This window comes from Brachyistius frenatus, unplaced genomic scaffold (genome assembly GCF_029030835.1).
Source record: "Brachyistius frenatus isolate BFR_SWC_R1_liver_20210118 unplaced genomic scaffold, ASM2903083v1 Contig_40, whole genome shotgun sequence".
Classification (NCBI taxonomy): Eukaryota; Metazoa; Chordata; class Actinopteri; family Embiotocidae; genus Brachyistius; species Brachyistius frenatus.
The window spans coordinates 1,350,395-1,376,475 of record NW_027210639.1 but is presented as its reverse complement, the minus strand read 5'-3'; the positions used below and the strand labels follow the sequence as shown (position 1 = coordinate 1,376,475).

The following is a 26,081-nucleotide window of genomic DNA, read 5'->3' as shown; positions in this document are numbered from 1 at the left end:
CCTTCCTCCCCCATCCGTGCAGTTTTATTGAGACATAAATACATCCACCCATATATTTAGATTTTAATTATCGAATTTATTACTCTCCATAAAAATAGTTTTCCAAAACTATAATATGATTTATAAAACATTTGAGTTCTGGTTCCCATGTTTTTCCTCAGTTGTACCAAATATCAGGCTGCCATTATCAACACAGCAGGGGGCGCTGCAGAGAGGATGTAATCCCAGTTTCCTGGAGCCACAAAAGTCCAAAACCCCAAAATAACTATTTACTATTACATAAGACAAATAATAAATCTGCACATTTCTCCCAACTAACGTGTTGGGGTTTGTGTAATGTTTGACATTTGTTTTTGAAACATGACAGATGACATCATTTTGTTGCAGTTGATTGACTGAATGATTTTAGATTTTTGGCAAATGTTTCTGCATATAACAGCTCGTCCAGTCCAACTAAACAATGTGTTTTTCATTTAAACGGGTCCTTATTAACATGCCTAAAATGAAATCAAATTGTAAAATAGATTTTTTTTTTTTTGAACAAACAGGGCATCGCAAACCACATCCATGCACTCGTTTAGCTGATTTATGCACAGGTGCTGGAGTTAAGATACAGTTAGAGGGAACTGGATAGTGAATTACAAAAAAAAAGATTTAATTCCATCGAATTAAGATGGAGTATTGTTGTTTGATTAAAAAAATAACAACATTGCAATCAGAAAACGTGTGTAATCTGCCTCTCCTCCTTTTTACTCTTACAGAGTTCTGTTAGCATCTTTCTGGTGAATAGAAATGACTTTTTAGGTGAGGAATAAACTCCCTTTGTGTTAGATATGAAGAGTCCACCAGTCTTGTGAAGAGTCTTGGGAGACTCTGAATGATGTAGAGCAGGTTGAGAAGGCTTTCTGATGGGAGCAACGTCTGACCTGCTTCCATCACCTCAGAACCTCCAGCAGTGGGGAGGTGAGGATGGAACCTGTCCGTCATGTTCAGCGGGAGGAACGGCCGCAGCCGTTTTAAGATTAGTTTGACTCAGGGTGGGTACACGTGGAGGCAGAAGAGGAGAGTGGAAGGAAGATAACTCAGCGTGATACCAGTGAAGGGAGGTGCACACTCCATGACTCCCGTGAGACACCGCTCACTCTGACCTTGACTTTGAACTAGTTGGGTTGCAACAGAGTGAGTGAGGTATGATAACCGTCTCCGAAAATATCACGTTAGGACATTATCACGGTTTACGGTATTCCATTATTTTGGTTTTTAATCACTCTTTGGCGGGTGGAGATGTCGATGTTATCAGTTTTGTTTTCTCCGCAGCACCTGTTGTCTGTCGTCCGTTGCTGAGTCTTACAGGCGAGCATCTCCGTTTGTTGCATTTTTTTCTTCAATAACAGTAATATGCACTTGTGCACAGTATGATAAACACACATTTTAATACCACAGTATACTATTGTGTTAGAGTCTTAGTTGGGTGTGTGAGCTCTATGTATAAGCATATTAAGGAAGTGTTTGCATAGTATTCTGTGAGTTACCTGTGAGCAAAATGTAAAATAGACATACACTATAGGATTGTGTATTAGTTTTACGTTTTTCCTCGGCGTGACTATTCCACGCCTGTAAGGCCACTACATGCCTGCAGTACTAGCGTGTCTATTTCACATTTTGTCATGATACTGGGTTTGTTAGTGAGGTATTTCGTGGGTAAAGAAAGGTGGTAAACTTGAGTCTACTCTTGGGGTGTAATAATATGGCACTTTGTATGTAGCTTAAACTTTCAGTGATGAAACTGTTGCAGCTCTTCATCCCCACCCTGCAAAAATGTAGTGGTGGTCTGGTGTTAAATGGATGAGAATTAACCTAATGTTGTTTGTTAGGAGCATTAAGAACAATGTGAAGGATTTTCAGAACAGGTTTACTCGTGTTCAGTAATGCAAATAAAAGAAAAAGAAATTACACACTTTAATTTGGTTGCCAAACAGGCAAAGTGAAGTGTTTTTTGGAAGCACACTCATGTACTTTGGCCAAGTGTATGTAGGACCTGCCTAAGACTTCACTCCAGGTCCAAAACACAAGCAAAGAAAAACTGTTGGGTTTCTCTCGGGCGCAGTGAACCTCGAACCCCGGCTTCAAGTCGAATCAGTCAACCAGACGTCCACCGGAGTGTCTCCACGAGCACGAACAACAGGTAGTTAGATGAGAACCGGTGACTGCAGCTTCGGAGGAATTTCAACTGCTCTGTTTATTTGCTGGGGTTTTTTTTCTATGTGAAGTGTCTGCCAGCGAGCAGAGCATGTGGTGGTGCTGATGGGGGGAGGTGGGGGTTTACAACGGATCACTGTGACTACGTGAGGTCGTGATTGGGCAGCCCGTGTGTTTTCCTGAGGAGAGAGAGTGTGTTTGTGCTGCTCGACCTTGAGTCAATATTAAGAGAGTGCTGGAGCTCATTTTCAGCCTCAGATTCTCAGATCCTGTCAGTACAGAGTTTAGCTGCGCCGTGCCGTCAACCGTCACAGCAGCAGGCGATGGCGGCCGTCTTTTCTGGAATTTGTTTGCTGTATTTGGAGTTTTCCTGTTTTCTTGACACTCTTCCACACCTCAAATGCTTCTGAGACAAACATTAGAAAGTCTCCTCTTCCATTCACCCTTCTGCAAAGTAAATATGATCTTGCAGGCTAATATCTGAACTTGTACTCATATTCTTTAAGTAGTCAGTGTAGTAGTCCTACGAGTGAAATATCGTCACAAATCAGAACAATACCCTCATCCAATAGATTATAGAGATTAATATTAAGTACAAATAAAAAATGTTTTTACGTAAATAAATGTCCATAAATACAACAATACGATTCATCATTGCACTGCGGCAGTGACCTTCAACAAGCAGTGGGATGAGAGTCTGTGTCCATGGTGCTCTGCCGGACAACGATGGACTCTGGGTGGCGACCAGGTGTCTGCCCCATGAGAAGGAGTGTACGTATCTCAGGGTCTTGTTCACAGTGAGGATGTGGTGAAGTGGGAGACTGACAGGTGGATCGTTTTGGTGAAGAGGGAGCAAACCAAAAGACGAAGCTTTCAATCTACGTTCCGACCGTTAGCTTTGGTCATGAGCTCTGGGTAGTGACCGAGCGGGAACCATCAGTGACGTCGCCCGTTGTTTTGTGAACGGCCGTTATGAAGCCTCCAGTTCAGATTCTGTCCGTCACCATCTTGCTAGTTCGGAGCGGTTTGGAGCAGGAAGTGACCATATTTGGACGAGCTGGGGGAGGAGCCAGCGGTGGATCTGACTGATCTGATTGGAAACCTGACGATACTACGTCCCGCCCACCGACAGCTGTAACCTGACTGTATCAAAGGCCTGTCAATCAAACAGACATGCCCCCAAAAACACATCTTGTTGAAGATTATGTTCTTATTAATGATGAATTATTTTCAGATGGATGGCCGGAAAACTAATAAGAAGGAACGGCTTTATCAAACAATACCGAGGTAACTCTGGAGAAATATTACTGACTGAGAATTTCATGAGACTAGTTGAATGGGAGTCTATGGAGCCGGAGGCTTTTTGGAGCCGACCTCTAGTGGCACTCTGTGGTACTGCATGTAAAGGCACTTCTGCATCGGCCTCATTTTTCGGAGCGACAAGCTACGAACACTTTTATAAACAGTTTGTGGTTTAACACAGTGTCAGGAGAAAAAAAAATCTAAGACGAGTGAACTGAAGCAGTAATCAAAGTCACAAAGCTGCGACAACACTTGTTTAGACTGAGAACAAAGGACATTGCAAAGATTTCGCCGTCCATCTGTGGTCCACATTCACTGGGACAGATTCGTATGGCAAAGACAGTATTCAAGCTTTCCTGCACTGTAGCACACACACTATACTCACTGACTGAGCAGCATAAATAGTCTGAAGTGCAACACGTCAGTTCCTTCAAATAAAGTCCATATGCACAGTCACATGTACATCCAAAAACACACATATACTTTCCGTCCACACAGGAACACACAAACGCACGCTGAAAAAGCCCTGTTGGCATCCTCCACTTCTCTCTGCAAGGAAGGCTGTTTTTTCACAAGTGAGGGCACAAGGAGCATGTTGTTAGAATAAGTTCAGTCTGTCTTACTTTCAGATCTCCAGGATGTCTTTAGTTAAGCTGCTGGGGGCTGTGTGGGTCAGGAGCCAAAACGGGCCACATTTCTCTGGATATTATGTAATTATGTGTGACAAAAGCATTATTGTGTTTTAGGGAACCTGAGTGTCCCCGAAGGGAGACAACGTCAGCACAGGAGCAGAGTTAACGTTCACTGACTGTTGAGTTTGGCTCATGGCACATACAGGCCTTTTGTCACAGTCATTATTTCTTTTAAAGACGTGTGAACACTGCAGCCTTTCATGAAGCTGTCAGGAAATATACAGTAAATCCAAAGATGTTTTCTTTGATTTTGTTACTGCACACAAAATGCCACAATGTTCTCACCGTTCACTGTTAATGTTTTAAAATCTACACATAAAAGAAATTAATCAGCTGTGACATTTGGGGGAACCATTGGATGCTGTACCAACATCTGGGATTGTATTTTTTATAAACAGTTCTTCAACCAAGTAGATATTCCTCAGCCAAATACTCACAAGAAGGAATTAAAGGATATACACATATGTGGAAATTATTACAGCCCCTTTTCCAAAAATGTGATGATTTGCAAATCATGTAAACCCATATTTCATTTAAAATAGACCAAAGACAACATATCAAATGTTGAAACAGAAATTGTATTGTTTTATGAAAAATATATGCTCATTTTCAATTTGATGGCATCAACACGTCTCAAAAAAATTAAGGACAGGGGTAACAAAAGACTGAAAAAGTTCTGTAATGCTTAAAAAAAACACCTGGTGGAACATCTCACAACTAATTAGGTTACCTGGCAACAGAGCAGTAACATGATTGGGTATAAAAAGAGCATTTCAGAGAGACAGACTCTCTCAGGTGTGAAGCTTGGGAAAGGTTCGCTACTCTGTGAAAGACTGTGTGGGCGAACAGTACAACAATTTAGAAATAATGTTCCTCAATGTAAAATTGCAAAGAAACAGTAATCACGAATCAGTCACGTGCTTGTGGATATTGCACAAAGGGTTCACCACCTCGTAGTGTTTGTTGTGCACATTTCTTCAGAACAGCTGTAGAAATGAAAGTTAGATCAAAGATGATTTGAAAAGAACCTACTAACAGCTGTGCTTCTTTTGTCCCCAGCTCGCTCTGTGTCTCAGTATGTTCCGACCTCCGGCTCCTGCAGGAACAGGTGTTTCGAGCTGGCTGACGTGGAACCACCAAACTGTCGCTGTGACAACCTGTGTAAGACCTACAACGGCTGCTGCTCCGACTTTGACCAGCTCTGCCTCCGAACAGGTGCTCCATCTCCCTCCCTACTTGTGCTCACATTCATTCCCCTCATTTTAGTCTTAAAGTTTCAAGAGCAAAAATTGAACCGATGAAACTCGACTTTAAAAACATCTCCTGGCTCAGTCTAAATATTAAAAAAGTATGATGATTTAAACTCACCATCCCGGTTAAATCGATTTGAAAACCTAAAATGACTCCCAGATTTTTGGCAGCATGGTGTATATACGGGTAAAAGGACTCAAGGCTGCTGTTGATGGTGCAGATAAGTTGGGTGAGGCCAAATAAAACAGTCTCAGATTTTGTTGTCATTAGGCTGCAGGAAATCCCTGTACTTCCGGTATTTAATACTTATCAGGTGGTCAAGGTTTTTTTTCCAACCTGTATTGTGACTTTCATGTGTTTCTGTGACTCTGGGACTGTTTTTGTTTATGAGAGAAAAGAAAATGTCGAGTACAATTTACACTATCATTCCATGTTTGCAGTTTTTTTTTTGTCAACACATAGAACCCCGTTTCCCCAAAAAGTTGGGACACTGTGTAAATTGTGAATAAAAACTGAATTAAATAATTTGTAAATCATTTAAACAGATATTTAATTGAAAGTAGACCAAAGGCAACATATATAATATAATATAATATATATATATATATATATATATATATATATATATATATATATATATATATATATAAGCTGTGTTTTTGGGGGGCGTGTCTGTTTGATTGACAGGTATGTGGTGCAGTCAGGTTACAGCTATTGGTGGGCAGGACGTAGTATCGTCAGGTTTCCAATCAGACCAGTCAGATCCACCGCTCGCTCCTTCCCAGCTCGTCCAAATATGGTCACTTCCTGCTCCAAACCGCTCCGAACCAGCAAGATGGCATTTCATAACAGCCTTTCACCAACCAATAAGTGAAATCACTGTTGGTTACCGTTTAGTTTTATCACAATTCCATATTATGTTCTGGGACATTTTCCAGTCCCAGGGTCTCCTTCATGTCTTTATATATTTGGAACCACTTCTTCACAAAGATTGCATTGAACCCTGCTGCTCTTGCAGGAGCGCCCTCTGGTTTCCAAATGATCAGGTTTAATCTCAGAAACCCCTGAAACCTCTTATAGCCACACCTTCCCTGAAGCCTTTTATTACTTTTTTTTTTTTTTTAAAACAAACTGTTAGCGGAATGTTTGAAAGTCCTCCATCATCAGGAGGAATCCACATTTTAACAGGATTTTAAATCATCTCCCCGCGTTTTGCTTCATCTTCTACACAAATGAATGTGACCATCGCCCTGCGCTGCAAAGGGGATTTAGGAAGAGTCTCCAACCTCAGAGAAGGGACCCCATCCTTCACATTCTTCTGCTCCTCTCATTCTGCTGCAGCTCATTCAGTAATTCTTTACCGACCTCTCTCAGCCTCTTTGGTGATGAACTTCAACCCGGTAGCATGACAAAACGTGAAATAGATACGACGGCACACTACAGCAAACGTGAATTAGCTACGCTTTGGCCTCTCTACGCTTGACAGTTTCACATTTTCATTTTTGGATGAAAATTACACCTACTGCATGGATAAGCCAAGTGATTTACAGGAAAATGAAACTTTTAGGAAATCACCACATGGTTGGGGTTTGTGACAAAAACGTGGTTCGGTTTAGGAAACGAAAAACAACTCAAGAACAACTCCTAGAGTTGAACCTCTCCAGTCCACCTCTCCTGCCTGCTACTGCCAAAAAATGTCCTTTGTACTTGGTCATATGATTCTTCCTTACATTACTTTTAGGTGCTGTAGTGGACTGGCGTGTCTATTTCACGCTTCGCTGTCATACTGGGCTGCGACTTGCATCCGTGTTGTTCATATCTGTTCTTCTGTGGAGCCCTTTAGCCAACCTCTGGTTATTCTGGGACCAAACTGTATCCTAGTTGATCTACAATACTCCTAACAATGTGTAATAATGTTCATCGAAAGAACAGTTGTTAAACCCTGATCTTATCTACAGATATTTCTTAAACATTACTAGTTTAAACTGTTGTTTTCATCTGAAAAATGCACTTGCCTTAATCAAGCCTTACAAATATCCAGATATTTTTTAATCCTGATTGTCCAGCTGCACAGTTCAGTTGTCTGATCTGGACCTGAGTCATACAGACTTAATGACAGGGGTCTGGACAGGTTTTTTTTACTTTTTGAAAAAGCTGCATGAGTTTGTTGCTCTCTCTCTGTTGTCAACATCTCCCTCCTGGTGCTTCCAATGTTGGTGGTCTGATTTAATGTTCCCTCCTTCAGCCTGGTGGTCTCCGGCTCACCACTGCCTCCTCGCTCTAATCCTCCCTGCGATGATTTACTGTTTTTTTATGGTTGTTCCCGGATCGTTACTCTGACACTGTCAAATCCTACTTTAATCTTTCTTCCAATCTGCCTGCTCAGAGTGCAACCAGACCGCTGTTACATTAAAGTAATATCAGCTTTCATTTCTCACGCAGTTTCAGTACTAATATATCAGATTATTTGTATGAAGTTCTGGAGACCCTCCTTGATTCTCATGTGAAAACTTTTTATTCTGCCATGTCTCCTGTGTTCCTGCTGTGTACAGAGGGCGGTTATGAGTGCAGTAAGGATCGATGTGGGGAGACTCGAAATGACCAGCACGCCTGCCACTGCTCTGATGACTGCCTGGCCAGAGGAGACTGTTGTACCAACTACAAGAAGCTATGTCGAGGTGTGCAACTTTAAATGTGTTTTATATACATTTAAATGTTCAAGACTGATGTCATTAGTCCAACAGTCTGTAAAGTTATTCAAATAACTGTTTAAACAGGAAATAACTGTAACAACACAAGCACACATAACGTCTAAAAATGACACAGAAGGCACAAAAGATGTATCTTCATGAATTATAAAAGGAGACAATGTTTAAAAATGCTCGCAAACAGGAAGAAATAACAACAAGTTTGTGCATTGAGAGTTGTTTGTATATATAAAAAAACATATATTAATTTTACGGTCACCATTGCCTGGTACTGTAAATCCGTATGCATAGTCCACTTTATAATGACCACGCAAGATCAACCATAGACAGTCACTCTGAATATCATAGCAATCCCACTTTACAACTAGTTGCTCAAAATATGAGCAGATAATTTAAGCACCCAAACCCACAACGCACTGATATGCTTATGTCTGCCTCTTCCACCAAACTCTATGGCAGTGTGTGAAGCAAGGTAGTTATCAGGCTGTACATCACAGTACTACGTTGGTATTGCCATCGAGCATCATGTTATGTCTCTTCCTCTCTTCAGGAGACACTTCATGGCTGCAGGACGACTGTGAGGAGATCAAGACTGCTGAATGTCCTGCTGGGTACGTCCACATCTTAGCAGTAAAAGAGAAAGGCGACAGGCCTGAACTCATGCATTTTATCTATCATGTGTGCAGTTTTGTGCGTCCGCCGCTCATCATGCTGTCGGTGGATGGATTCAGAGCTTCCTACGTGAAGAGAGGGAGCGCCATCATACCCAACATCGAGAAGCTCAGTAAGACATGATGAGAACAAGATGGAGGTGTCTTTGTGTCGTGAGATTTATGGAGCCGTGAACTAAAACAGACAACTGATGGTGGACTTTGTGCCTCTGCTCTAATCTAGGAAGTTGCTTTTCTGTGTGTATTTCAGGAACATGCGGAACCCACGCTCCGTACATGAGGCCTGTTTATCCCTCCAAAACCTTCCCCAACCTCTACTCGCTGGCGACAGTAAGTTTATACAGACATCTCACATTTCTAATGTTTTTTACAGCAGAACAGTTACAGTTTAACATTTTGATTCACTTCCTGCAACTAGGATCACATAGAGATATTGGGGAGTGATGAGCCAATTTCTTAAGTCTGCAGGTGGATGCTGCGGTGATGGTGGTGGGTCTGAAAGTACTGGCAGCAGTACTGAGGCAGGGAAGCAGTGTTGTTGACAATCAAAAGGGAGAGATGGGATATTTTGCAGCTCAGATAAAAGGTTGTGTATGTTAGATGATGATGGAGGATGAGGCACGTCACATGATGTAAGATTTTGACGTCACTAATCAGGACTTTATGATTAAGTGTTTCCGTCACTGTCAGCAACTTGCTATTAGAAAGAATATCACCATCAGCACAAACACAAGCCTAAGTTCTGTACACTTGGAGCGGATGTAGGTGTGGCCAACTTTTTTTAATTACAGGAACACAAACGCATCTGTGAATCAGTGGTAAAGTGGGAGGAATAGATAATTATGGGTTTATGATGTTTAATTGGCTTGTGAAGAAGAGGTAACTAATATTATAAAGGCCTCTTTCCTGTATTATGAGAACTGCTGCCCAGTTCAGACACACTGTCTGTATAATATGAAGTGAAGTTATTCCTCTATAAAGCTGAAAATAATTTTGGCTCGATTGGACTCCACTCACCACTCACCATAGTGGGAACATTTCACCCACCAGGGCTACAGCATGAAGTCTTATAAAAATGTGGGGATGTGTGATGATAATTTATGTTACTACAATAACTTATGGTGCAGTAAAATGTGTTTTCATTGTCCAACCCTGTTTCTGAAAACGTTGGGACGCTTTGCAAAATCTCAATTAAAACCATATTTAATTGTAAATAGACCAAAGACAACATATCAAGTGTTGAAATAGACACATTTTATTGTTTTATGTAAAATATATGCTCTATTTGAATTTGATGGCAGCAACACTTCTCAAAAAAGTTTGTACGGGCAACAAAATACTGGAAAAGTTGTGTTTCGCTAAAAAAAAAAACACCTGGTGGAACATCTTACAACTATTTAGGTTAATTGGCAACAGATCAGTAATATTATTGGGCATAAAAATATAATTTCAGAGAGGAAGAGTATCAGCAGTGAAGATCGGGAGAGGTTCATCACTTCATAAAATCATAAAAATATTCAGATAATCTGGAGAAATCTCTGTACACAAGGGACAAGGCTGAAAACCAATATTGGATGGTTGTAATCTTCAGGCTCTCAGGCATGCATTAAATACAGACTCAATTCTGTAGCGGAAATCACTGCATGGGCTCAGGAACACTTCTTAAAACTATTGTCTCTGAACACAGTTCATTGCTGCATCCATAAATGCTGATAAAAACTCTACCATGCAAAGAAGAAACCAGACATAAACATGATCCAGAAACACTACCGTCTTCTCTGGGCCTGAGCTCATTTAAGATGGACTGAGGCAAAGTGGAAAACTGTCCTGTGGTCTGATGAATTAAAATTTGAGATTCTTTTTGGAAATCATGGACGTTGCATCCTCCAGGCTAAAGAGGAGAGAGACCATCCAGCTCGTTATCAGCGCTCAATTGAAAAGCCAACATCTGTGATGGTACAGGGATGCATTAGTACACATGGCATGGGTAGCTTGTACATCCAGGAAGGAACCATTAATACTGATACATAAATACAGATTTTGGAGCAACATATGATGCCATCCAGACAACGTCTCTTTCAGGGAAGGTCTTCCTAATATTAGCAAAACAATGTCAAACTGCATTCTGGACGTATTTCAACTGCATGGCTTGCTAGTAGAAGAGTCCGGGTGCTAAATTGACAGCATGCAGTCCAGACCTGTCACACATTTAAAAAATTTGGAGCATCACAAAACGAAAAATACAACAAAGGAGACCCCGAACTGCTGGGCAGCTGAAATCAAATATATTGAAAGAATGGGACAACAATTCAATTGAAAAACTCTAGAAACTGGTCTCCTTAGTTCCCAAACGTTTACAGTGTTGTAAAAAGAAGAAATGATGCAAAACGGTGGTAAACATGCCCCTCTCCCAACTTTTTTGAGACGTGTTGCTGGCATCAAATTCAAATAAACATATATTTTACATAAAACAATTACATTTCTCAGTTTCAACATTTGATATGTTGTCTTTGGTCTTTGGATTTGAAAATCATTGCATTTTGTTTATTTACATTTTACACAGGGTCCCAACTTTTTTGGAAACAGGGTTGTAAATACCTGCTGATATATTTTGTTCTTTGACTTAATGGTTAGTTTGAAAAGTTGTCAGAATCATGTGAGTTGGTAACTCTGTATAGTCTTAATTTATCTCAAATTATCTTAACGCAAATTATCTTATCTTATCTTACTGTTGAATATCATTGCACCAAAGCCGACTCATTGTGTTTGTGTGTCAGGGTCTCTACCCGGAGTCTCATGGTATCGTTGGAAACTCCATGTATGACCCGGTGTTTGATGCAACCTTCAACCTGAGAAGCCGAGAGAAGCTCAATCACCGCTGGTGGGGAGGACAACCAGTGAGTACTGACAGGAAACAGGAAGAGAATATTCTTTGGCTCAGCTTTATTATTATCAAAATTAACCGCAGATGTTCATATGCAATTAATGAAAAGAGACTAATAGAAGAAAGCTGTGCTGGGATTGAATTTGTTTTTTGCTCAACAGAAAACACTCATTAACGAGACTTTATCAGTAGCTTCCAAAATACTTGACGAGTACCTCTAACCTTAAATATATGTGCTGGTATCAATAGAACTTTTTCACAGCAGACAAGCATTGCTTTCTCTTCTTGTCACAGAAGAAAAAACACATGAAGAATTAATGGTGGCTTAGTTCAATTTAATGTCCCAAGAAGTCACAAAGGAAGTCATGGACCCTCTGAAAGTGTAGCCTCATTCGTTTTTGATACTGTGACAAGTCAAAATTTGGGCCATAAAAAGGTCTGTCCCAGCAGTGTGTCTTTTCCCACACACAGTGGAGCTCCTTCCCTCACACTGTAGTACTGCACACCATAACCTTGGTTGCCTGTCACTCCTGTTACAGTTTGTGTCCAGTTTTCTGGAAGACTCCTGTAGTGTCCTAATAAACTGTCAGCCTGATAAAATAATGAGAGTGAACTGTTTGTCTAGATCTGGATAACAGCAGTCAAACAGGGAGTGAAGGCTGCCACCTTCTTCTGGCCCGTGTAAGTCTCTCACACACACACACACACACACACACACACACACACACACACACACACACACACACACACACACACACACACACACACACACACACACACACAGCACATAACATAGAAATGTGGGTGTTTAAAGTGTAAGGAACCTTTAAACTAGGACAGTCAAAGCTTTTCCATCAATCACACCTGCTGTATACTGAGCACCTGGTGGCTGCTGTCTTTTACACCTGTTAACTGAAAACCATGACAGATGACAACCTCAGGAAGTACGGAGCTAGAACAGTGACAGTATACAGTAGTTTGGCATTGAAAAACAAAACCTGACACTGAAAAAGGAATCATTGGTATTGAAGCACTTACATTGAAAAAACTTTCTCTGAAAATAAAACACAATCCTTAAAAAATGATGATCTTATAATCTCACTATCTTATTTCATTTTGATATGTTTTGTATTATAATGTGTTTTCCAATGTCAATCTTCAGATTTTTTCTTCATGTTTTTTCAGTGATAGATAGTTGTTGTTTTTTTTCGCTCCCAGTTTTTTATTAGTTTAATATAAAACTTATTTTGGTTTCCCACATAATTCAACATGTTGCATGTCATAACACAAATGGAATTTGTTGTTTTAGTGTTGTGACAAACTTTTAAATGGTATTCTACTGTCTTCTCACACTTATTCAATTAATTGAGTTACTTGAAAGGGTTCCTGATGCAGTGTCGCCTGCCCAGCCAAAGTCTCCAGAGTTTAAATAAACATGTAGGTGTTAATGTGTTGTAAATTATTTGGTGGTGAAAGTTGTCATTAGAACATGTCGGTCCATGTTCCCGCTGCAGCATGTGGAACAGAGACGAGCCCACATTTATCAGCACAGAGACGGCTTTTACAGAGCGGCAGTCTCTGCGGAGGGACGCTGCTCCTCTGTTTTTACAGCAATTTGTGAAAATGGGCCTGTTTACACTGCACGGGATTCCTCTGTGAACCAGGGTCACAGACGTGCCACTCCACAGAACCATCGGGGGCCCAAGGGTGCTTCGCACTGATGTTGTTGCACTTGGCACCGACAGAGGTGTGTGGAAGAGAGACAGGAGGGTTCATATGACCGAGTGGATGTTTGTGCTGATACAGAAAGCCAGTTTATATGACACATTAGAGATATAATACCACTATGGGCACTGGCATGGTGATGGGGACGAGGGATTTTTGTTAAATGACTGGCTGACTGGTTGAAGGTCTGTGTTGGGTTCAGGTTTCTGGGAGGTTACAACAAGCAGAGAAAAAGTAAGAAGGGAAAGCAAGAATGAGAAAGAGACGGGGAGTGTATTAAACACACAGAAGTTGGAGATGAAAGTGTGAACATAGAAAGAGAGCAGACATGGAGGGAAACACCTGCTGGTTTTAAAGCAGTGCCTCCTTGTCCCCCCACCACCACCACCAGGCCTCATACACCGGGCCTCATTCAGGGCCCTGATGGTTGTCAGCTGTGGACTGTATGACAGCCAGCAGCTTGGTTGGTGGCCTCATCAGGCAGCCTCTGACTTTCAGACACTTTAGAGGGCTTTAAATGTGTTCTACGCTACAACCATCAACTTTACGAGGCCCTCAGAGAGTTAAAAGAACAGTTTAGTGGTTTAATGGTTGAAGACGACAGCAGGGTATGAAAATCAGAGTCTATTACCGTAACACCGCTTTCCCATTGCCGATCAAACAGTACGACACGCCTCCTCATTCAAAGGGTTTCATTATTGCTTTCTGTTGTGTAGACCAAAAATAAAGTATAGCATTTGAAGATCTAAAATATGAAACATATTTTACTTTGTGTGTGTGTGTGTGTGTGTGTGTGTGTTCCAGCGCCATCCCTTTGGAGAGGAGGATACTGACCATGCTGCAGTGGCTCCACCTCCCTGAAGGAGAGAGGTGAATACAGTTTAATATTTTTAAATGTTTCTGTTTTCATGTTTTGTTTTTTGTTTTTTTCTTGGTTGTCATTTGCACCACTAAAAGAAGCAAAAACCATTTCATCCTCACTGGTTGTTTCTCATTCTGAAGTGACAATTCAAAAAAATGCAAAAATCCAAGATGCACATAAGCATCACCACAAAATAATCCCAGCTGGCGAGACGCTCACTCTCTCACAGTCACTGTTAATGTTTGAGAGCGAGTCCGTTTTTACTATCTGACAAACAAAAGCCTCTCTGCTGTATATTGTGTCATTGATTGTTACATCGGTTAACAAAGATTGTGTTCCATACAAAAGAATATGTATTTTTTATTTTTATTTTCACACTGAATCCAAATATGTTTTCATAATGTCTTCATACAGTACTTGAAATACTGTATGTACCAATGCTCTATGGAGCATTTGAAGGAGGGATGTTCCTGACACCAATAATAGGGGAAAATCATGCGCTTGCACAATTAAGAAGTAGCCGTGCAGTAGCTGTTTGCTGCTTGCGTTGACCAAAACACATCATCACAAGAAACAAGAAAACATTTTGTTGTCGATATTGTATTTTTTACTTTATTGTTTACGATCTTAATGTGTTTGATGTGAAGTCTGTGACAATTATTAACAATCAGCAAACAAGAGTTTTATATACTTCATAAGATTTTTAAGGAAAAGGTTTGTGTTGCTACAGTACCAAAACTTAGTGACTACAATGCAGCTATATCCAAACAATGCTTTTGCCAAAGTTATTATGAGTTATTCCTTCCTTTCCTACAGCAACAAACACATCTCCAGTTTAACTTGCATCTTGTTTCAGGCCCTATGTTTACGCCATGCACTCTGAGCAACCAGACACATATGGACACAAAATGGGGCCCATGAGCATAGAAGTGAGTACTGCGTTTCTGTATGTGTGTACAACCGTGTTTCCAAAGAAGTCGGGCTGCCGTGTAAAATGTAAATAAAATCAGACTGGGATGATTTGCAAATCATGTAAACCCATACGAAATAGAAAATACAACAACAGTGTCCAAACTTTTTGGGAAACTGAGTTGTATATTGCGGGATGTGTGTGGAAAGCTCATCGTAAAGTAGAAATCAGACACACAGTTTTCTGTGTGTATTTTGGAGATCATAACTCCCCTTTTTGTGTTGCAGCTAAACAACCCTCTGAGGGTGATTGACAAGATCGTCGGCCAACTGATGGACGGACTGAAGCAGATGAAACTGCACCGCTGTGTCAACATCATTCTGGTGGGGGATCACGGTACAGCAGCACACACCCGCACAAACACATGCCGTGGTATTAAACTGTCATGCTGGACGACCACAGATGTGCTCGATCCACATAACAGCTTCAATGAAGCAAACTAAGCAGAAGGTGCTTCTACAGAAGATCATTGCTTCTTTTAAGGTAGAGTTGGGTTTTGATTGTATTTTATCCAATCTGAATCCTTTCCTCTATATTGAATCTCATTTTTCAAGTTTCAAGTTTAGTTTTCAGCATTTGCAAGTAACTCAGGTTTTACAGTAAATAACTAAAAGGTCAAAGATTCAGTTTAGATGTGTCCAAAACAGTCAGAAATACTATAGAGTTTAGGAGCAGCAATTCAATTAAACAATTAGCGCAAACACACACACACACACACACATAGTGAGAAAAAAACCTGTCCTGCAGAATAATTTAATCTGTTAAAATGCAGTGTTGACCTTTTTTAAACATAACATTTTTCAAAAAGGTGTTTAAATGCTTCACTGTTCAAAAACTTTTAAATCCTTTAAAAAGCTAATTTTAGCTATTTAATTTGAAAAGCTGTTTCAACATTTCAGTGTTTTAAAAGCAGCTGTCAATGTCCCAAATTTTCAAAAGATTGATTTAAAATTTTACATAACTTGATCCAAAACGAACCGGCTGACTGTAACTCTTGGTTTCACCAGCGGGTCGCACACGACACCACTCACCCTCCTGTTTGTTTTCAGGTATGGAAGAGGCCCACTGTGACCGCACAGAGTTCCTCAGTAACTACATGACCAGTGTTGATGACATCATCCTCATCCCTGGGTCCCTCGGCAGAATACGCTCCCGACACCCCAACAACACTAAATGTGAGATGGTGGGAGAAAACTTGATTCGCGATGATAGACATTGATCAGCAAACATGACCTAATTTGAGGATTGGAAAAAATAAAATAAAAAAAGAATCTTCTGATCTGATCATCGGTGATGTTCACAGTACATCCAGTTCAGTAACTTCCACTAGAAACAATGTTTTTTTCCGAAGCAATGTTACACCTCAGCCTTGATTTGTCTTGTTCAATTTGTCATACTAACCTACCTCTCTGGAATAATGAAATGTATTTTTTTCTTTTTTTTAAGTGAACTGTTAAAATATACATTACAGTATGTTATTTTGTTGGCAACATGCTTTTTGTTCTTTACCAGTGATGATAAATGCTCTGCAACACTTGCACTGCTTTGACCTTTGTCTTTTTTTCAGATGACCCAAAGGCTGTTGTTGCAAATCTAACGGTAAGTACTATGATCTCATGAAAAATGCAGAAAAAACCTGATGGAAAATGTTGTATATTTTAAGATGAAAATGATGCTATTGTAGCTGAAGTAAGGTGAAACATGAAATATTGAGAGATAATGTCCCTCTACTCTGATTGGCTCTTCTAAGATCGACATACCAACAATTGTACTTCTTTTTGTAGTGTAAGAAAGCAGATCAGCACTTTAAGCCGTACTTGAAGCGGCACCTGCCGAAGAGACTGCACTACGCCAACAACCGGCGGATCGAAGACATTCACCTGCTGGTGGAGAGGAAGTGGCATGTTGCCAGGTAGGAAAACAGGAAGTACACATGCATACGACTTAAACATCAGTGTTTTGAAGCTAAACCGAACAATTGTGAAGATGGAATAGACCACGTCTCGCAAAAGCACTGTACCTGGAAAAAAAATTATAATTCTTAGCCTAAACCTGTCAAACTTGTTCTCGTACAGTTGTTTGTTGCTCGTACAGTGGACTCCTCCTCCTCATGACAAAGTGCATGTTTGTGAGAATTCATCATTCGCATTAGTTGCCACGAAATTGCGGCACAAATTATTGTGTCGCAATTTGTTTAGCTGTGTTTGGGCAATTTGTACTCATAAAAATGAAACCAAAAAGTGAAAAGAGGAACTTCACTTTGCTCAGAAATCAGCTGACAAATACACACCAGACGTAGCAGTTACAGTCCTGGTGAAACTGTGACATCTAGAGCAGTACGCACAGAAATAAAGACAGAAATAAAGGAAGAGTGGTTTGACATGAAGTTATATGTCACATCATATGATAAAACACATACAGTAGATGTTACACCGTCTGCGGGGGACAAACAATGCTAACCTCACATCGTGTCACTAACAGGCTCAAACTGTAGAGAAGTGTGTTCAACTGCACAGCATGCTATAATAATAGTCTGCAATGCAGGATTGTCAAAGTGCTGCTACTTCTCTCTACGTATCGAAGGATTTGTTCTTGTTTCCTACCTGCTCTGATGCCGAGGCAGCTGTTGGAGTGATAGAGGTTTCATGAACACTGAACTGTAGCCTTCAAGTTGTCATGACAAAATATACAGAACAGTAGATGTATCATGGGAACCTTATTGATTTCTCCTATTGAAACTTAGCATCTGATTTTACTCGTACCACCTCTTCTCAGTCAAACCAGGATGCACAGACATGATTCAAATACTCTGAGAATAAATACAAATACATCTACATGTAAATCATGCAGAAGGTGCTGATTTAACTCATCCTCTCATTTAGAAACCTTTCTTTGTCAAATCTAATCTAGACGATGCTCATGTGTTCATCTCATCCTCATTCACTTCATGGCAACATTATACATTATGTCTAATTCCCCCACACAGCATGATGGGAACTGCAGTACTGAAGCACATGTTTTTCTAAAATGGAAATAAGAAGATTAACAGGAGACAAACATTATAATTTTATTAAATTTATTATAATTAATTTCAAAATGAACACTCTAATTGCATGTTTTTGACTGTAACATCAACATAGTTATGTCTCTATTACATTTATGAATGTGGAGGTAGAAAACACACATTTTATTAGCATGAAATAGAGTCGGTGCAGATGTGGCGCTCTCAGCCCGATCCGCACTGCAACGTTTTACTGCACATCTTGCATTACTTAAAAACAGATTTAATGTCAACGTGGGCTGCTGTCAACGCATCATTAACACGTGCAGCGCTGAAAAGCTGTACGATGTGTCGTTCACAGTCACATGTAAAAAGAAAACATATTTCTCAGCAAGCGGCTGCTGAAACATTAACGGCTTCTTGAAATGAGCTCTGACAGGTGTTTGATGGGGAGCAGCGAAAAGTCTCCCGGCAGTGATTCAGGGACAAAGTAAACCATGAGGTCATCCTGAAAGTCAAAACAAACCAGCACAGTTAACTCTGCCTGTGTGTGTGTGTGTGTGTGTGTGTGTGTGTGTGTGTGTGTGTGTGTGTGTGTGTGTGTGTGTGTGTGTGTGTGTGTGTGTGTGTGTGTGTGTGTGTGTGTGTGTGTGTGTGTGTGTGTTAGTAACAGCCACCTAGCTCAGAGCTGTCGTGCTGTTTTGGTTGGTAAACTGTGGGAGAGCTACATTCTGTCTCTCATGTTCACACACACACACACACACACACACACACACACACACACACACACACACACACACACACACACACACACACACACACACACACACACACACACACACACACACACACACACACACACACACACACACACACACACACACACGGGCTGCTGAATGAAAGGGATCTTTGAGGTTGGTGTGCAGCTCAGATAGACAGATGTGTTAATGGTTGGCACCGAGCTGTGAGCAGAGTGTTGGATAATTCACACACTCACTCGCTCACATATACATCAGTAATATCTGCGTAAATCTCACACCAACTACCTGTTAAATGAAACACTGTGTTTGTCTCATTTCCGCCATCATTTACATTTTCAACGTGCTTGCGGCTTCAACCCCCTGGATATACACACACACACACACACACACACACACACACACACACACACACACACACACACACACACACACACACACACACACACACACACACACACACACACACACACACACACACACACACACACACACACACACACACACACATTAAAGCGTATAAGTGAAAGCAGTGTTTTAATGGACACTTAATAAAACGTGGCTTTTTCAATTAGAGCTCTGTGGCTGGAGATGTTTGAATGAGCGGTTGCCCTGGAGACTGCTGCTCACTGCTTCAGTTTTCTTCCATATGGTCACACAGTACGTTTGGGTCTTGGTACGATGGGGTGATGAGCTGAAGTAGGTGAATGCTGAAAACACACTGCAGGTCAACTGCACTCGTTTAAGCAGATTTGTTTGGACACTGTCGTTGAAGTTCTTAAAGGGAAAACATTGGGGTGCTGATCATCATTGGGCAAACTTTTTGCCATGGTTTCATTGCACATGCACTGAATGCTTAAATCATATCAAAATATTGTGATTCTTGCTTGGGGATGATGCAACAGGTGCAGCAGCTCATTACATTGTGTCTCAATTCTAGCCTGGCTCCACCACACTCCTGCTCACAGCTTCAGTTTTTTGCTGCTATTATAGTCTGGGCAGCATTAACATGTGCTCAGCCACTCTAAGAGACCGATCAGTGACCAGTGTCAGTGGTGAGCTGCAATGTCGCTGAAGTCGAGCGTTTTTCTTTAAATGTTGTTGCAGCCGTGGTAGAGTTTGGCTGGTTTTGGAGCACAACGATTAATTAAACCTCTTTTGAGATTTTCATAATTAACCTGTGTCCACTACGATACAACAACTGCAAATGATTCCCTATGTAGCGTACCCACACCCATATATTCATGCAGTGAATTTAGGTCTGGGTACAGCTCATCAATGTATTCAATGATAATTGTATTCATTTTAACCATCTTAGATATTTGGGTGAAATGTTGCCATAATTAATGTATGAATTATTGAGTTATTTCCACAAACATGTTTTGTGAGCTCACAGTGACCTTTGACCATCAAAATCTTATTAGTTAATCTTTGAGTCGAAGTAAATGTCAGTGCCAGATTTTAAGAAATTCCTTCAAGTCTTTCCTGAGATATCGCCTTCAAAAGAGCAGGAAAGATGTTTTATTCACAGTAACTTTGACCTTTGACCACCAAAATCCTCGCAGGTCACTGTTGGTACCAAGTGAATTTTTTTTGCCAAGTTTGAAAAATATAAACTCAAAACCTTCTTCAGATTTTGTTCACAAGAACAGAACGTATGGATGAGAGGGATATGAGGTCACACTGACTTTGACCACCAAACACTAATCAGTTCATCTTTGAAACCAAGAACAATTGTGCCACATTTGGAGAAATAGCCTCCAGGTGTTCCATAGATATTATAATTCATGAGGATGGGTCAAATTGGGGTCACTGTGGCTTTTACCTTTGACCCCCTAAATCTAATTAGTTCATCCTTGGTATGAAGTGAATCTTTTTGGTAAGTTTGAAGAAATTCCCTTTTGATATTCTTGAGATATTGTGTTCAGGAGAACAAGTCAAACTTACCATGAGTGTTAGCATTTGCACTCCAATACTCTACCGGTAAATTAACACACATGGAGGCCTGACGCTATTGCAAAAAGATTTTACACTTTCTGCTTTTTCTCTTTAAATCTAATAATGCAACTTGCGCATAGATCCCTTAAAGATAAAATGTTCTGCCATCAGAACAGCGTTAACCCCACAGGATACAGAACATGGACTCCGTGTAACAGCAGATTTTTCTCAGGAAAGCAAGTTAAAAGACCCAAGACTTCCCTTGTTACACATCAGTGGAGATATTATTCAATTCTGATGGATCCTTTATTACAGGAAAGTCCCCGACGGGAGGAGGCACTGTGGCTTCTCTGGGGACCACGGATACGACAACAAGATCAACAGCATGCAGGTAATTAAAAAGATTTGGTTGTTTTTATTTACTTCTCCACTTCTGTATTCAAGGGCAAGTATCCACTAGGAGGAGCATACAGGCACTTTAATATGAGGACAAGCAGAGACATAGTGGGTGCACATCCCATACACATCACACGCATTTTAATAAATGATCACAAAAACTTCTAAATCTCCTAAATTTAATGTGTAAATATAAATGATTGAATAAATTATGTGTCTTTAACATGGAAGACTTGCATGCAGCACAATGCAATGCAAACCTACGTGGATTTCACATGTGCAAACGAATCAGGTTAACACACACATTTTGAAGTATTTTTGGGGGAAACTTGGTTTTGGAACATTTTCATGGTATAATGTGTAATGTTGGTGTAATGTTATCTTAAAGCGGTTAAAATCAACTGACTAACAAAAACCTGCTCTTAAGTAAGTATTTTATTGTTATTTTAAGAGCACATTTCACATTTTCACCAAAGGTTTTTATTGTTTACATCAATCTGAGCATGAGCAAATCTGTAGGAAAGTAAAAAGGAGTTTTGTCCTACTTGACAAATGTGCCACTGATCCGCCATGATGCCAATGCACCTGGTTTTTAAAGGGAATGAGAGATGACATTGATTGGTTTATTTAATGTTACACCCAAAATACAATTATCATCAATTAAGAGAGAAAGAACATCATGAGAACCATGTTCCTTATTCTGCACTCCGATTATCTCTCGTTAAAATATAACCCAAAGGTTTTGAAAGATGAGACATGTTTTCTTCTTTTATTTTCACAAATCATGTGACTTCTGTCATCAACTGTCATTTTCAGACTATTTTCTTGGGATACGGACCAACATTTAAATTCAAGACTAAAGTTCCAGCCTTTGAGAACATTGAGCTCTATAATGTCATGTGTGGTAAGGCATCTTCTTCTGTCTGTTTGTGTTTAGTGTGTGTGCTTGTGTTTGATTTTGAACAACTTGTTTTTTGAGTTTCTAAACGGCTCCATGAACATGTGGGATAATCGCAACATAAATACTGTTTATGTGTGACCACTTCTATTCACTCTTTTAGCTGATTTCCAACTGATTTCTCCACTCTTAGATCTTCTGGGTTTGAAGCCAGCTCCTAACAACGGGACCCACGGGAGTCTGAACCACCTGCTGAGAAGCCCCGCCTACAGGCCGACCATGCCGGAGGAGCTTTCCAGGCCGACAACCTCCGGTCTGGTTCCCGCAGGAACAGACGACCTGGGCTGCAGCTGTGACGAAAAGGTCAGCCATGATGACTCAGTGGCCGACCGCGGCCCGGCTTCATGTAGACGGAGGAAGGAAGGTTGAAGGAGATGGCTTGTCTGTCAGCTCACTATAAACCAACATCCTAATGGTCTTCATTAGCTGCCATGATACCTCATGCTTACTATAAATCAGGTCGGGGATAGTTATCAAAACTTAGCAGTAGGAGTCTTGTCATGTGAAATGGTATTGAATAATTTAAATTAAACAGATATAAACAAAGCAAACAGAATTACAATATATAACATTGAAGGCAATAAAAGTACAATACAAGTTATGCATCCAACGACATCAGTTCAAGCATCGACACATTAACGAATCCGTCATCTGCTCTTTAAAAATGGATTTAAAAGCATCCAACCAAATCTTACACGGAGTTTTAAAACGGATTTTTTTTTTTGTCACAGCAAATACTTTAGTGGGTAAAATATGATCACAACTAACAGGCATGATGGGAAAAATTGCGAAAATAACACTAAAGTTGTGATGAACTATGAAGCCGTGTTCAAACCAAATGTAAAGCGAATTACTCCCGATTACATACAAAGTCAATCCAAAGACGTCAATGTCTGCGTGTACGCGCTGGGCGACACGACTTGATGATGAAAGTTAATGGTCACCAAAACATAAGGATAGATTGTCAATGAAACCATCAATACCAGCAAAGAAAAGGACATGAATACAACTTTTAACTGACTCAAGTACGGAGTCACTGAGGTTAATGAAGGTTCACTGGATGATAAACTTTAATGTGAGCTGATCAACAAGCTGATCTCCAACATTCATGATGTGATGCTTAATTGTGATGGTGACATCACGAGGACAACTTTTCCTGTGAGGTCTGACAGCTGAGTCTGTGACACTAATGATTACTGTCAGCTTATGATTCATACAGTACACAGTGTAAGATACTGTTGGTCATAAATGTTGGTAAGACTGCTGGTCAGCATGTTCGCTAACAGTTTCCTGTGTAAAATCACCTCCTTATGTTTCACCTCCCTCACCTGTAATTAAAGGTTAATAATAATTATCTGACACTTCAGTGGGTCAAATTTGATCCTTACAAAGTGACTACCCGGACTGTGCTGCTGCCCAGAGGACAAACATTCATGTGCCACCATGAGACACCGCTCAGCCTTCCTGTGTAGTAGCACACGTATATATATACAGTACTGTGCAAAAGTTTTATGTGCTTTAGATTCTTCCATCGTACAGCACCATCAAGGAGGAATCTGATTGGCCCAGAATTGATCCTGCAGCAGGACAAACATCCAGTCAGAACCATAAAGAACTCTGTTCAGCCACATGAAGAACAAGGAGACCTGCAGCAGAGCCCTGATTCTGACATCATGGTGTGAGTCTGGGATCACATGAAGTCACTCAGACAGCCCGAAGTCACACAACAACTTTACCAAGTTCTCCAACATGGAACCACCTACCTCGCCTGGTGCCAACCGGAACCCAATTTCACTCTGTGAATATATGGGTCTGTACACCCTCCATAGACAATCATTTGCAGTTGTTGCTTCCTACTGGGCGTAGACCTCGGGGTAATTTTGAGCAATCAGCATGAACCGGCCGGCTCTACTTTTTAAAGAGCTTTAATGAACGGCAGCAGCTTGATGAGATGCTGAGTGTTTATTCTGCGCTTAACGTGCGTCAATTTTATTTCAGGTCAATGACAGTTAGAAAAATATTAGAACTGCGCTCATCAGTGTCACCAGCCGTCCAATCACTGTGAAGGAGGGACGGGACAGACGTACTTAACCACAGACACTGCTCACTGATTGGTCCGCCCTTCAGAGTGGCTGTGTGAACGCTAATACGAGCTGAGTTCCCAGACTGTCTTCACAGAGAAGAACACTGAAGCTGTGAGCGACACTCGACCTCCGACCCGCCAAGAACCTGAAACAACTGTGTGAATGTGTCTCGAGGAGAACTGATGCTGTGGCATTTTTTTTGAAAGCTCACTTTACTTTTATTACCTCAAACTTTTGTGCAGCACTGAATGTATCTTATAATACTTGTATATTACAGACATGAGGGAAACATAAAGAAGTTACACCCCTAACCAAAATAAATCTCTTCAATCCAAACACTCAGAATGAAGTCAGTATTTGGATTGAGATGAAACATGAGGGTAATTTGATTTATCTTATTGCTCATGTGAACTGTCGGCTATTTTGGCTGCTAAATACTAACTGTTCTTTTGCCTTTATATTCGTTAGATCGTATTTTTTTCATATCTATCTATGAAAAACTAGAATTTGTAGAGAAGTCTGGCTTTTGGAAACAAAAAAGTTAACAGTTCAGTTGAAATCTCGTGAGAAAATTTTAATCTTCAGTTCAAATGAGAAAGCAAATTTAACTTTCCGTGTGCAGCCAAGAGAGCTGAAACTCTCCAGATATCCTGTCTGTTTAGGAGAACACGGTGATGAAGGTCCTGAGGCGAGATGATCTGGATTGGATCTTTAAGACAATAGAAAAAACAAAAGTGTCAGTGCAGATCTTCTTACCAAAAGACGACACGCACTTGTTGATGTATTTAAGTCCTGTCATCTTGTATTTTATTTTGAACTCCTCAGTCACTGTGCAAAGAGAAACCACAGGAATTAGCTGTAGCACACACGGACTGACACAAGTCAATCCCACATTAAATTGCAAGATTTGGCCCCAGATCGCTGTGAAGAGGCCCCCGGTGGCCCCGTGGCCCTGCAGCATTCACTGACCCTGGATGGATCAGAGTCTTTGGATCGGCCCGATGTGTGCTCGCCTGTGAGATTCTGCAAGTGACTGATGGGGTTTCATATCTGTGTGTGTGTGTGTGTGTGTGTGTGTGTGTGTGTGTGTGTGTGTGTGTGTGTGTGTGTGTGTGTGTGTGTGTGTGTGTGTGTGTGTGTGTGTGTGTGTGTGTGTGTGTGTGTTTGAAATGTTCAACTGCAAACTTGACTTTTTACACAACCGACTTGTAAAAAGAATCATCTGCATGGGCGTATCATTCATGATTCATTTATTGTTTGTTGCAGTTTAACTTGTAAACATGTATCTTAATATTTATTTGCTTTGTTTTTGGAGCTGAAATGTTCTTGTTGCCTCTTTGCTTTCTGCTGCACAGCTGCAGTCTGTTCACCTTCAGTTCAGTCGTTTCTTTCCATCACAATGTGAGTTGGTTGGACTGAGGTGAACCGACTCGGCTCTGCTCTGCTCTTGTTTCACCTTCTTCTGTGTTTGTGATTCCCATGTAGATCTCTGGCAAGAGATTGTTTCAATCTCCGATCTTTTTGCAGTTGCGTGTAAAAAGTAGGGGCCAGAGAGGTTTGAAAGTGACCCTTGTACGAGGCTATAACCTGGAGTCACTGTGGCTCTGTCTCTTACAGAACAAAGTGGAGGAGCTAAACCAGCGACTGAGGCAAGCTATTGATGGTCAGTCTGTCACCGTGCT

At 40.7% G+C, this 26,081-nt stretch overlaps 2 protein-coding genes across 2 annotated transcripts in view; one reads left to right on the top strand and one right to left on the bottom strand.

Annotated features, from left to right (window-relative positions):
• Positions 1–17,293, bottom strand: part of sqlea (squalene epoxidase a) — an 87,953-nt gene extending 70,660 nt beyond the window's left edge. Inside the window, exon 1 of the mRNA XM_069702138.1 lies at positions 17,285–17,293. The gene's annotated coding sequence lies outside the window, so the exon portion shown is untranslated. The remainder of the gene's footprint in view (positions 1–17,284) is intronic.
• Positions 1–26,081, top strand: part of enpp2 (ectonucleotide pyrophosphatase/phosphodiesterase 2) — a 34,827-nt gene that overhangs the window by 1,216 nt on the left and 7,530 nt on the right. The window contains exons 3-19 of the mRNA XM_069702121.1: positions 5,253–5,408; positions 7,997–8,122; positions 8,703–8,763; positions 8,839–8,936; positions 9,074–9,153; positions 11,601–11,720; positions 12,333–12,388; positions 14,237–14,302; positions 15,151–15,223; positions 15,492–15,600; positions 16,314–16,439; positions 16,832–16,863; positions 17,049–17,176; positions 21,277–21,352; positions 22,174–22,261; positions 22,449–22,618; positions 26,017–26,062. Of these exons, the coding sequence (XP_069558222.1) occupies positions 5,253–5,408; positions 7,997–8,122; positions 8,703–8,763; positions 8,839–8,936; positions 9,074–9,153; positions 11,601–11,720; positions 12,333–12,388; positions 14,237–14,302; positions 15,151–15,223; positions 15,492–15,600; positions 16,314–16,439; positions 16,832–16,863; positions 17,049–17,176; positions 21,277–21,352; positions 22,174–22,261; positions 22,449–22,618; positions 26,017–26,062 (1,611 nt within the window). The remainder of the gene's footprint in view (positions 1–5,252; positions 5,409–7,996; positions 8,123–8,702; positions 8,764–8,838; positions 8,937–9,073; positions 9,154–11,600; positions 11,721–12,332; positions 12,389–14,236; positions 14,303–15,150; positions 15,224–15,491; positions 15,601–16,313; positions 16,440–16,831; positions 16,864–17,048; positions 17,177–21,276; positions 21,353–22,173; positions 22,262–22,448; positions 22,619–26,016; positions 26,063–26,081) is intronic.